The sequence below is a fragment of the Paramisgurnus dabryanus genome, chromosome 3 (assembly GCF_030506205.2).
Source record: "Paramisgurnus dabryanus chromosome 3, PD_genome_1.1, whole genome shotgun sequence".
Lineage (NCBI taxonomy): Eukaryota > Metazoa > Chordata > Actinopteri > Cypriniformes > Cobitidae > Paramisgurnus > Paramisgurnus dabryanus.
The window spans coordinates 17,163,750-17,175,452 of NC_133339.1; the positions used below are offsets into that span (position 1 = coordinate 17,163,750).

Genomic DNA, 11,703 nt, shown 5'->3' on the forward strand with positions numbered 1-11,703 from the left:
AAGACTGGGTCAAAAATGCTTGACCAAAGCCTGTATTATAATTATTAGCATTATTTATAAGGTAAAGAACAAGTTTCACACACCAGCAGCTTCAGTAAAGCAAAAATAACGACAGATCATTGAAACTGTGAACTTGAGAAAACAGCTATACTGTTATTAAATGATTCTTCAGACTGTTTTTAATCAACGGGACTCTAAAATGAAATGAATGACAACTATAGCAGATTACAACATAGATTTCCATTGATTTCTTAAATCTGTTGCAAGGTGAGAAGCTTTAATATACATAACTGGACTAGTTTAGCCTTAGTTGCGTTTCAGTTTTATCACAACCAACTCGATTTAAGACTGCATAAAAATCCTTCCTTGGCATATTGCGTTACAAAACATTGGAGTGTTTAACCGATCGCATTTCTAGTTTATGTTAATTAATACGGGCTACGTTAAATAAAACAGCTTATAAGGGCTGACTTCGCGTTAGAATCATAACACAAAACAGGGAACGTAAATCACCTTTTTTATTTTTAAACTGAGGTGAACAGAGCGAAGACTTTACAGTGGAAAGAAAACTGCATTGTATTGCTCCAGCGTCACATTGTGTAAACTGCATTTATAGTAAGGAAGTGCACATATGCAGATATCATAGGAAATAGCAGTAAATACACACACCTTGTTCTCTTCTGAAGTTCACGCGCACTGTGAGACCGTGGATTGAAGACGGCGCTAACACGCAGAGTAAAGACGGGGGCGGAGCTAAGAGGGCTCAGCTTAAGGGGGTTGCGTTTGCGGCACAGTCCTTGGCTGGGGCCCTCAAAAGTTCATGGGCCCTTAGAATCGTCCTAACTTTTCCCCCCTTTACGGCGCCCCTGATGGGAATTATGCTGGTTTAGCTGGTGTTCACCAGCATACCAGCAACAAAACACAACATATGCTGGTCTTGCTGGTATGCTGTTTTGTTCAGCAGGGTAAAGCACTAGGCTACAGGTGAAGCAGCTCTTTATGTTTCTAATGTCTCATAATTGATCCTCATTAATGTCCAAGAGACTCAAGTTGGTCTGAGTTGAAACTACTACAGCAAAAAACACTTGTGTTGCACTTTGCACTGCATTGCGCCCTTACACTTTAACTGTGCACAACATAGACTGGAAAATAACAATGATGCTGTTTAAGAACGTGAGTCTGTGAGAGACGGACAGAGCCAAAGTAACTCCTCTTCTCTCCTCCTCTCCTTTTCTGTCCTGTCATCTCTACTCCACTCTTCTCATTTTTCCTCATTCTCTCTTTTCTCTCTTCTTCCTTTCCTTTAATGTCCTTTTCTCTGCTCCTCTCTAGTTTTCAATTTTTAATTTAAATGATTGTGTCACACACTATTCTACCAGAATAAAGGTAGAATAAAAGTACTATACAAGATCAGGGCTGTGGATTATTTCTTAGGGTGTGTAACTAATAAATGAGTTTAGCAACAGCTGATGGGTAATGTCTCTTTAAAAAAATGTATATATATATATATATATATATATATATATATATATATATATATATATATATATATATATATATTCGAATGTTTTAAGTATATGTATTTTTTGTTATATTTAAAACGTATATTTAAAAATATGATATGTTTTTTTTTTGTGTATTTGATGAATGTGCTACATAATAAAAGTCCGGAAGTCTACTGCAGCACGGTTTCCGGTAGCTCTGAAGTGTTTCCGCTCAGCACAACGAAGATGGCGCGGCTTGTTGTTAGATGCGTTTATTGATCAGTAAATGAGATGAATATTTGAGATCGAATAAAGTCGTTGAGGTAAGATTGACTTTATCTCTGATTTCCGATGTGACTGTTTAGCTTGTGTGTGTAGTTTTGACTTATAACACTATGTGTGTGTGAGAGTTTCTCTCTTTTCTGCCTCGCAAATATTGTCAAACATGTTAAAAATCGACTTTTAACTCTTTAGTTGCTTATCACTACTAAATTGGTCACAAATCCGTCAATGATACTTTTATTGTATAAAAGTCTGTTAAACTGTAAATGTCTGCAGGTTTGTGTGGAATGAAAGACTGGAATATCTATTTTGTGTTGTATGCTAATTTTACCTTACTTTGCAGTATTTAATGCAGGGGTCTTACAGTATTTAATGCAGGGGTCTTACAGTATTTAATGCAGGGGTCTTACAGTATTTAATGCAGGGGTCTTACAGTATTTAATGCAGGGGTCTTACAGTATTTAATGCAGGGGTCTTACAGTATTTAATGCAGGGGTCTTACAGTATTTAATGCAGGGGTCTTACAGTATTTAATGCAGGGGTCTTACAGTATTTAATGCAGGGGTCTTACAGTATTTAATGCAGGGGTATTACAGCATTTGTTGCAGGGGTCTTACAGTATTTATGTAACATTACAGTGTTATGTTACAGTTTTATTGTTTGGTATTCAGGTAAATCAGAGACTTCACAATCATGGGGCGACGCTCCACCTCCTCCACCAAGAGTGGAAAATTCATGAACCCCACGGACCAGGCCAGTAAGTAAAGGGCTATGCTTTGACCTAAGTGTTAAATATCTGGAGCTGATGAGTTCTGATGTGTTTGTGTTTGCTTGCGTTTCTACAGGGAAGGAGGCCCGCAAAAGGGAGCTGAAGAAGGTTTGTGTTTGAGCTCTCAACCCTGAGATGTGTGTGTGTGTGTTACAATGACCATGTAAAGGTGCTGATGTGTTTGCGTGTGCGTGTGTGTATAGAATAAGAAGCAGAGAATGATGGTCCGAGCTGCCGTCCTGAAGATGAAAGACCCTCGACAGATCATCAGAGACATGGAGAAACTCGATGAGATGGGTGTGTATTAACTATCTTTATACCATGGGTTTGTTTAATGCTGTATTCTGATTGGCTGAGAGATGTTCTGTGGGTATGCATTAATTTCTGATAACCGCACACCTAACTTGTAAAATGTCTTAAAAATAGGCACCAGAGCAATGTGTGTGGTAACCGTGGTATAAGTGGAATAATTGACTCCGGTCCTTTGAATTATTAGAAAATAATGCACACCCGCGGTGTAACGGCATTGCACCTTGGGTGTGCATTATTTTCTTATAATTCAATGGCCCGTCGTCAATTATTCCTTACGTATTTGGGTTATAATGTGCACAGATAAGGGAATAAAAGCACATGAAAGAATTTGACCCATTGTAATCCACATACCATTCACCATAAATAGAATTTGAAATTAGAATTATGATGTCTCAAGTTAACGTTGTTGGTGTGTGTTTGTTATCAGAGTTCAACCCGGTTCAGCAACCTCTTTTGAATGAGAAAGTTCTGCGTGATAAACGGAAGAAGCTTCGTGAGACCTTTGAGCGAATCGTCCGTCTGTATGAACGAGAGAATCCAGAGACCTACAAAGAGTTACGTAAGCTGGAGATGGACTACGAGACCAAACGTGGACAGCTGTCACTGTACTTTGATTCGGTGAAGGTGCGTGTCTATGTGTCTTTACGTGATGAGGTTTCATGAACAGCCCTCACATGTCTAATAGTGGGTCAGGGTGCTCTACCATGTGACCCTAACTATTGTTTTAGTGGTTTAACAGTAATAGTTTGAATGGGATGGATACGGGCCAGGTTCAAGCAATTTTATAAACCACTTTAGAGTTTGTAGTGTGTTCCCTTTCCGGACAATTCATTTATTTACGAGAGTAACAACTGCAATTTATAACTGAACCCATAGTCCCTGAAGTGAAATTCTGGTATGAAAACCAAAACTGAAAATTGAAAATGACATTTTAATAAAAAATATCTACACGAAGTTGTGTGTAATTCTATACATTTACAAAACAATCAAATTTTTTTTCCAATTGGACTAAAATGAAACCATATTAAATTTTGTTTATTTTGATTTCTATGCAACAACCAAATTTATGAGCTTTTTATCTAAACGATGTAACTTTCTAGAAAACGTATATTTTAAGCGATAGTAAAGTATGTTTGATTAATCTAATTAACCCATATGGACTATATTACACAGTCTTTTCAACCAAATAGGTGGCTTAGAAGTTTTATTGACTTGTGACTAAAATATTTCTAAACTCCATCTCAAATTATCTAAATTTTACCAGCTAGCACTTTTAGCGTGGAAATTTTGCTACCTACATCTTTTTTCTCTCCACACTTCCCTCATCTAGAATAATGGAAAATAACAATTGCCAATAAATCTTCTTTGTTGTTCTAGACCTATATGAATTTCTTTTTTCTGATAAACACAAAAGTAGATATTTTGATAAATGATAATAAACACACGGTTGATGGTACTCATTGACTTCCATAGTAGGAAAAACAAATAGGATGGAATTCAATGGGTACCATCGACTAAGCTTTGTTTTTCCACAGGCCTACTAAAGGGTTAATGGTGCCACCTGGTGATCAACAGTAAAAATGAAAAAGTTGCCCTCTTTGCAACAGGAAAAACCACAAACAATCAAGAATTGATGATTATATGACGTCATGGCTTTGCAATCAAAAAATGTCGTTATAGACCCTTTTACTGTTTGTACACAATGCAGCGTATGTATGCGCGCATTTAGGCAACGGAAGTACGGCAAGAATCAGCAGTGAAGCAACACAGACAGAGAAAGTTACTTTAATAAGTTGACTTTATCAACTTTTTCAACAAAGCTACCAGATCCGTGTACTACAGTGGAGTGGATAGAAGACGTTAGCAGATGGCCAAATAAAAAGTGGCCAGATACAATACATATAGGTATATTATATTACATTATTATATTAGTATATTAATTATATTATAGTACAACAACCAGACATTTTGATGCTGGGAAACCATTTTAATAAACCTTCTGAGTTGCTAACACGTTAGAACCAATGGGGAATAAATCCACTTCTGATGCCTAAATGTGCGCGCAGGCTATTTGATCACATGAGCTGTAAAAGGGTCTATAGTTATAAGTCAATGGGGCAAAAACGAGGGAGAAATAAAATCTGATGCTGCACAAAAACTAACAATGCATCTAAGCCAATGTTGTTACTAATCTTTGATATTTGACTGTGGTAAAAAATATCCAGTCCATAATCACTTTTTATATTGAAAATAAGTAATTGTGTGTGTTTCGTTTATGAACTTGACAACTAATTTGATAAAAATCAAGGATTTTTGTAAACATTTCGTACTTTGGATCAGGACTGACTTTGATTAATAGATCTATGCAAAAAAAATTATTATCTGATAAAATTTTATAGCAGTTTAATTTTGTGGATGTTTTCACTTGGCACATAATGAAAGGGTAGTGAATTTGAACAGTGGGCAAGGGTTACGGCCCATGGCGTAAATGGAACGCAGCGATAGCAGGGATCCTCTCAGAAGGTGAATATTTCATGAAAAAGGTTTATTAAAAAAAGAGAACTTCTACAAAACAAACTTGTAATGTATAATATAGGAGTCAGACATCAGTAGTGTAATGTGAGGTGAATGGATGCTCGTCTTATGTCCTGTAGTGGTGTTGGATGCACAAAAGAAAACAGAAACAACAAACAGGGCCACATAAAACATCGCTCTCGTCGACGACCAATCAAAGCTCCCTTAAAAAGGTGCCTAATCAAAGAGCAACAGGTGTCTGACATTAACAGTTACTGGGAGGCGGAGTCAGCAGACCTACGCCGTAATAACATGGGTTAACAAAGATCTTGAATACATTTGTTAATTTACTAATAATACCGGCAAAACTTTATGTACAAAAGCAAACAATTTTAAATTCATAGAGTTTTTGTAAAGATGAATGTATTATTTCTATTACACACTTCCATTATGATGACTCTCAAAGTTTTTTTATTTACTTGGCGGGTTTTTATCATTCAGAATTAGCTGAATTTCTTTAAGTTTTCTAAGAGTCCCTCTCAAAACCCAACTTCCCAAGACAATTACTGTAACACACCTTTGCGTTTTCCTGTATGTTTAGGTCTGTGATAGTTTGTGCTGTGTGTTTCCTGAGGCTGCTTCTGTTTGTTGAGTTCAGTTGCTCTGAGAAATTATTTTTCATCTGTCTGAATGTGGTATTTCACTGGATTATGTGAGTATAAATCTAAGCCTGTGTGTGTGTGTTTGTCTAGAACGCTGAGTCTGTAGAGGTGGACAGTATTCCTCTTCCAGACATGCCTCATGCTCCCTCCAGCATTCTCATCCAGGATATTCCACTGCCTGGTGCCCAACCACCGTCAATACTGAAGAAGAGCTCTACACTCGGGTCAGAACACACACACACACACACACACACACTTTTGTACACAAGCATTTAAAATAATGTGAGAGCAGCTTTGAATAGTAAACCCAGCATTGAGTCTCTACTGTAAGTGAATAAAACTCTTCAGAAGATTAGAGAGTTGATTGAGTTTTGAACAGGAAGAGTAAACGAGCAGCTCTGTATGAACACACACACACACACACACACACACACACACACTGATCATCCTGTGATTGTTTGTTAGATTGTGTAATTTATGTATGTTTCAGGAAGGGTACAGCCGTTTCTTCAGCTGCACTGGCTGGAGTTCCTCGTCTGCCGCCTGGACGGAAACCACCAGGACCTCCACCGGGACCTCCCCCTCCACAGATACTACAACTGTACGGAAACACACGACGAACAGGTACACACAAACAACCACATACACACACAAATAACCCTATAGACACACACAGAGTAACAGATGATTAATTCCAGAAGCTGATGCTGGATCAGACACTGAGATGATGGAGACCGGAGGTCATGAGACTGACAGCGAGAGCGACGCAGGTGACGACAGCGACTCGCAGGGTGACAGCGCTGGAGAGAGAGACGAGACGGAGACTGACGTCAGAATGAAAGCTGATCGTCATGACGACAGAGAGCACGAGAGAGACAGAGGTGAGAAACACACAGGTTTTTGTTTCATATTGTTTGTAAGAAATTTCATCTTCACAAGTGTAAGGTTAACCCAGAAGAGCTTTCTTATATAAACGTCCAGTCAGTGAGTGAATCAGATCACACTGACAGATCATTCATTCAAACTAATAACTCACGATGTCTGGTCTCTTTTTTGTGTTTGTATTGTGCAGTTGTTTTTGCATTTAGATCACGAACCCAAAACTCTGAAAAAACATTTTTATTGCCATGTGACTCTATATTCAGCATTGCAGGAAACTTGTTGTGTATTTGTTGTGTTTAGGTCGCAGTGTGCGGTTTGCTGACATGCCTTCACCCAGAGATAACAGAAAGAAGAAGGTGGTGAAGAAGAACAAGAACATCACACCACTGCAGGCTATGATGCTCAGGATGGCAGGTGTGTGTGTGTGTGTGTGTGTCTCTGTGTATGTCTCTGTGTGTGTGTGACTGTTAAAGCAGACATATCATGCTTTTAAATCTGTCCTTTTTACATATAAATCATCTATTTGTGGTCTATATAAAGCGGAACTGCAATGCTTGGGTCTGAATTCCTCATTATTATAGCCCCACATGCCCCCTTTCTACCCCTTTTCTGATGTGCATCTGAGAGCAACTCGTTTTGGTACTGTCTTTTTAAATGCACGTCATACCCTGCCCCCTCTCCAGGTTGCAGAGGTGACACTCGGTTAAACTCCACCCCGTTCAGCCATTTTTGTAGTTTTATAGCAGAGATACGATTATCTAGCGGCACAGAAACTTTTTATTCACTCGTTATTCACAAAATGTCAACAACGGAAGACTTGTCCATCCAGCCTTATATGTTCGCGCCAGAGTCGGAAACGGAGTGAGATGAAAATGAAGACGACGAACCTGCAGAACAAACGCCTTCATATGAAGGTATCGCAATGGTGTGAGGTTGCAGCCTCCGGAGTTCGCATTTCTTGGCTGCATAAGTCATCAAGATGGTCTTATTTCAGAATATTAACAATTATAAAGTTGACTATTATTCTTAGTTAATCGTAAGTTGTTGTAATGTGCTCATGACTTGCAAATTTAATGCTCAGTTAACTTAATTAAACCAGGCTTGATGACCAAAAAGCGATCTCCGCAGGCTGCAGCCTTCGGATTGAGAAACCGCACTGCTAAACCATGACCATCGTGTACTTTACTTTTTTTAAGTTATTTACAGCTTACCGAAGTGCTCTGCTCGTCGTCTCCAAAGATAGAAGTAATTGACCCCTCAATCAGACGAAGTCTATCGGCAAATCCTTCTTTATACTGGTGGAGGTTGGTGAATTAGTTATCCTTGAAGTGCTTCGGGCACACAAAAATGACATTTCCGTGAAAAATAAAACTCAACCAGGCACAGGTTCAACAACCGAACATTTTGATTTACTCTCTCGTAACTTCTGCATCCTTGAGCTTGGACTACAATATCGCAGCGATAAATATAAAATGGCGGATTGCTCGTAGTGTTGGGCAGGGAGTCGATGTCCTTATTTGTCAGTTCCGCTGCAAATACTGTGACGTAATTGTTCAAAAAACATAATAGATAATAGAAAAATCAGAACCGGTTGGAAAATATGACCAAAACAGAATATAAAGATATCAACAAAGCACCTGAAGAGACTAATTTCAACTTTTATGTACTTATAAACACTACAAATATACAACAAAATGCATTTAAGAGCTAAGAAAGTGGATTTAGCATGATATGTCTCCTTTAAAGGATTATTTAAATGGAAATATGCTGCTAATTTACTTCATCTAAGATGTTTGTGAAGTTGTTTCTTCAGTAGGACAGTAAGGATTTTTAGCTGAAACCGTGGTCCTCTGTGATTTACAACAGGCAACTCAAAAGTAATCTTCAAACAATGTTAGCTAAATAAATGGATACTATTGTTATTATGTAACTACAAGTACAACTATTACATATTTTGAAGAATGCAGTTAGAGATTTATCAGCATGATATAGAGCGTGTATATATTGATTCATGTACAATATTGTACAGAGAAATCATGATACAAAATGCAGAAAGTCTATAATCTCACTCCCTTTGACCCAGTACTAGACTTCCGGGTGACACCTAACCCTAACCACCAATGCAGCATAAGTTAATCAGAGTTATGTGAATGCTGGGCTAAAGCAACTTTTCAGTTTTTCCACTACATCGTTGTGGTGTGAACATAGCCTTAAACAAACAGTGTGAGTCTGAATCCTGAACAAATGTGTGTGTTTATTCAGGTGAATACTGTATAGATATATTTATGTGTGTGTGTGTGTGTGGTTGTGCAGGTCAGTCTGTCCCAGAGGAAGAGGATGTCGAAGGGGAGTACTCAGACTCTGAGTCGTCAGACGAGGACGAAGGAGGTGTCGGTGCTGAAGCTGCTAACTCACTGGCCAATCCCAGACTTCCTGCTCCGTCTGCTCCAGCGGCAGCTCAACAACCTCCCCCACACTTGCAAGCTCCACCAATCACAGGGCCTCCACCTTTAGGACCGCCTCCTGCTCCTCCAATGAGACCGCCATCTGGCCCGCCTCCAGGACCGCCCCCTGGTGTGTTAGCTAACCCCCTTTTAATTAAACTTCTCATCATTGTTTTTGGAACGGAAAGTGAATATTGATTGGTCGATGATAAAATTCTGCCTCTTTATTGTAATGTGAAGGTGCACCTCCGTTCCTGAGACCGCCTGGAATGCCTGCTGCTCTCAGAGGGCCGATTCCACGTATGTTGCCTCCGGGACCCCCGCCGGGCCGACCTCCCGGACCTCCTCCAGGGCCACCGCCCGGTCTGCCTCCCGGTCCACCCCCCAGAGGACCACCACCCCGCCTCCCCCCTCCCGCTCCCCCAGGTTTGTGTCTTCAATGTTTGCTGTTCAACATATAAGATTAATAAATGCTGTAGAAGTATTGTTCATTTTTAATGTGTGTTTTTTATTATTTTATTGGGCTCCCTTTCCTCCACCTTGCTTTTCATTATACCTGAGTATTAGTTTGTGATATCATTGTGGGGTTCTTATGTGTGATTTTGATTTGCAGGAATGCCTCCACCACCCCCTCCTCCTCGCGCTGGACCCCCCCGCATGGCCCCACCGCTCTCCTTATTTCCTCCTCCGCTTAACCCCAACGTGCTTAGTGCTCCCCCCAACATCGTTTCACGTCAGAAACAGTCCTCTGCGACGTCCTCCGGAGAAGGTCCTCAGAGCGCTTCCGTGCTTGCCCGTCCCTCCGGCTTGCAGATGCCGCCGCCCCCGGGCACCGCACCCAACCCTCTCGGCCCCACCATTGAGAAACGGGCCAACATCTCTGGCCCCTCCACGGCTCAGCCAGGCGGCGCCACCATCTCGGCCAAACCGCAGATCATCAATCCCAAGACGGAGGTGACACGTTTTGTGCCCACGGCGCTCCGCGTGCGCAGGGACCGGGCCGGCACTGTGGGCGGGGCAGAGAAAGCGGGGGGCAGGAAAGAGGATGAGAGAGAGCTGCCTAGACATCAAGTGTCGACAAACCCGGCCCAGCCAGTCGGCGTGGCCCCGCCCAGCATGAAGACTAAGGATCAGATGTATGAGGCGTTCATGAGGGAGATGGAGGGCCTGCTGTGATCTCAACTTTAGCTAGTCACTTAAACCCAGAAACATCTGTGCTACAGCTGTTAAAGTGCTTACTGTGGCAACATTTAGTTTTTTTATCAGCAGCATTGTTTGTACTTGTCAGACAAGATTGTGTTTCATCTTTAAATATCAATAAACTTCAAATGTCAAGGTTCTTCTGCTGACTTGTATTATTTTATAGTTATTTCAGTATTCTGATCATCATTCGATGTGGGTTTTTTCCAAGGTCATCTCCTTCTTGAAAACGTGTTGCTCCACCTGGAAATAGATTTAAGATCTACAGGAGGACAGCAACACAGTACAGGTAAAGAGGGCAAATCAAATTCAAACTTTTTCCATCTTACTGACAAATAAAATAAATGAAGGGGAAGCATTAGACTATGGTCTGATTCAGACTGATCTAACAAACACTACGTGGATTGATAATGGAAATCAAAACTGTCATGTTCATTCAATTGAAAGCGTTTATTGTCATTTACCCACTGAGGAATGCAGGTTTCCCTGAGCAATGCAATTCTTACTTTGCCGTCCACAAAAAATGCCAGTACTGTACATGCATACCCAAACTGTACACGCATGCATACATACAATGTATGAAACATAATAGAATATATGAATAGAATATTATATAAATATATATTTGACCAGTGGTCACCACTCCTGGAGGGCCGGTGTCTCTGCAGAGTTTAGCTAATTAAGGTGCTTCAGGTGGGTTAGATTAGGGTTAGAGCTAAACTCTACAGAGACACCGGGCCTCCAGGACCAGGATTGGTGACCCCTGATATAGACTATGTTTATATATGATATATGTTTTAAGGCCCTGTTCCAAATGGCACAGTCCGGACTTATGGTCCTCCTCAGAGTCCACACTTTGATGACTTCATGTACTGCAGACTTTAGGGACTTTTAATGCAAGTCCACATGGTTGCACCGGAGTCGTATTTTGGGACAGACTCGAGGGTCACGCCGAGAAATAGGAAGAGAAGTTGCCCGTCAGTGTGAACTCCTCCCTTCCCTCGTCTGATTGGTCTGATTGCTCTTTCGCAAGGACTTTGTAGTGGCAAAAAGTCTTAGCTTGAATCTTCATAAGAATAATACTCAGGAGACAAAGGTTCCAGGTGCCAAACAAAAATGACTTTATTCGCTCGAGCCAACAAAGTGAGACAATC

General features: G+C 40.5%; 1 protein-coding gene across 2 annotated transcripts; it reads left to right on the top strand.

Moving 5' to 3' along the window:
* The first annotated feature begins 1,666 nt into the window (after positions 1 to 1,666).
* Positions 1,667 to 10,688, top strand: wbp11 (WW domain binding protein 11). 2 transcript variants are annotated; one of them, XM_065278505.1, is made up of 12 exons: positions 1,667 to 1,807; positions 2,438 to 2,523; positions 2,612 to 2,643; positions 2,739 to 2,832; positions 3,275 to 3,471; positions 6,114 to 6,247; positions 6,514 to 6,647; positions 6,722 to 6,904; positions 7,206 to 7,319; positions 9,219 to 9,479; positions 9,590 to 9,775; positions 9,963 to 10,688. In XM_065278505.1, the coding sequence occupies exons 2-12, from the start codon at positions 2,460 to 2,462 to the stop codon at positions 10,523 to 10,525; spliced, it is 1,962 nt and encodes a 653-aa protein (XP_065134577.1). In that variant the 5' UTR covers positions 1,667 to 1,807; positions 2,438 to 2,459; the 3' UTR covers positions 10,526 to 10,688. The 2 variants fall into 2 exon arrangements, with proteins under 2 accessions (XP_065134577.1, XP_065134578.1); XM_065278506.1 differs by having other exon boundaries at positions 6,725 to 6,904.
* The last annotated feature ends 1,015 nt before the right edge of the window (positions 10,689 to 11,703 follow it).

What these genes read in the sequence shown, in the direction of transcription:
- wbp11 (XM_065278505.1), top strand. Translation starts at nt 2,460, where the DNA reads ATGGGGCGACGCTCCACCTCCTCCACCAAGAGTGGAAAATTCATGAAC. An exon ending in GCAAAAGGGAGCTGAAGAAG is followed by an intron (nt 2,644 to 2,738) that starts GTTTGTGTTTGA and finishes GTGTGTGTATAG; the next exon opens with AATAAGAAGCAGAGAATGAT. An exon ending in AAGAAGAGCTCTACACTCGG is followed by an intron (nt 6,248 to 6,513) that starts GTCAGAACACAC and finishes TGTATGTTTCAG; the next exon opens with GAAGGGTACAGCCGTTTCTT.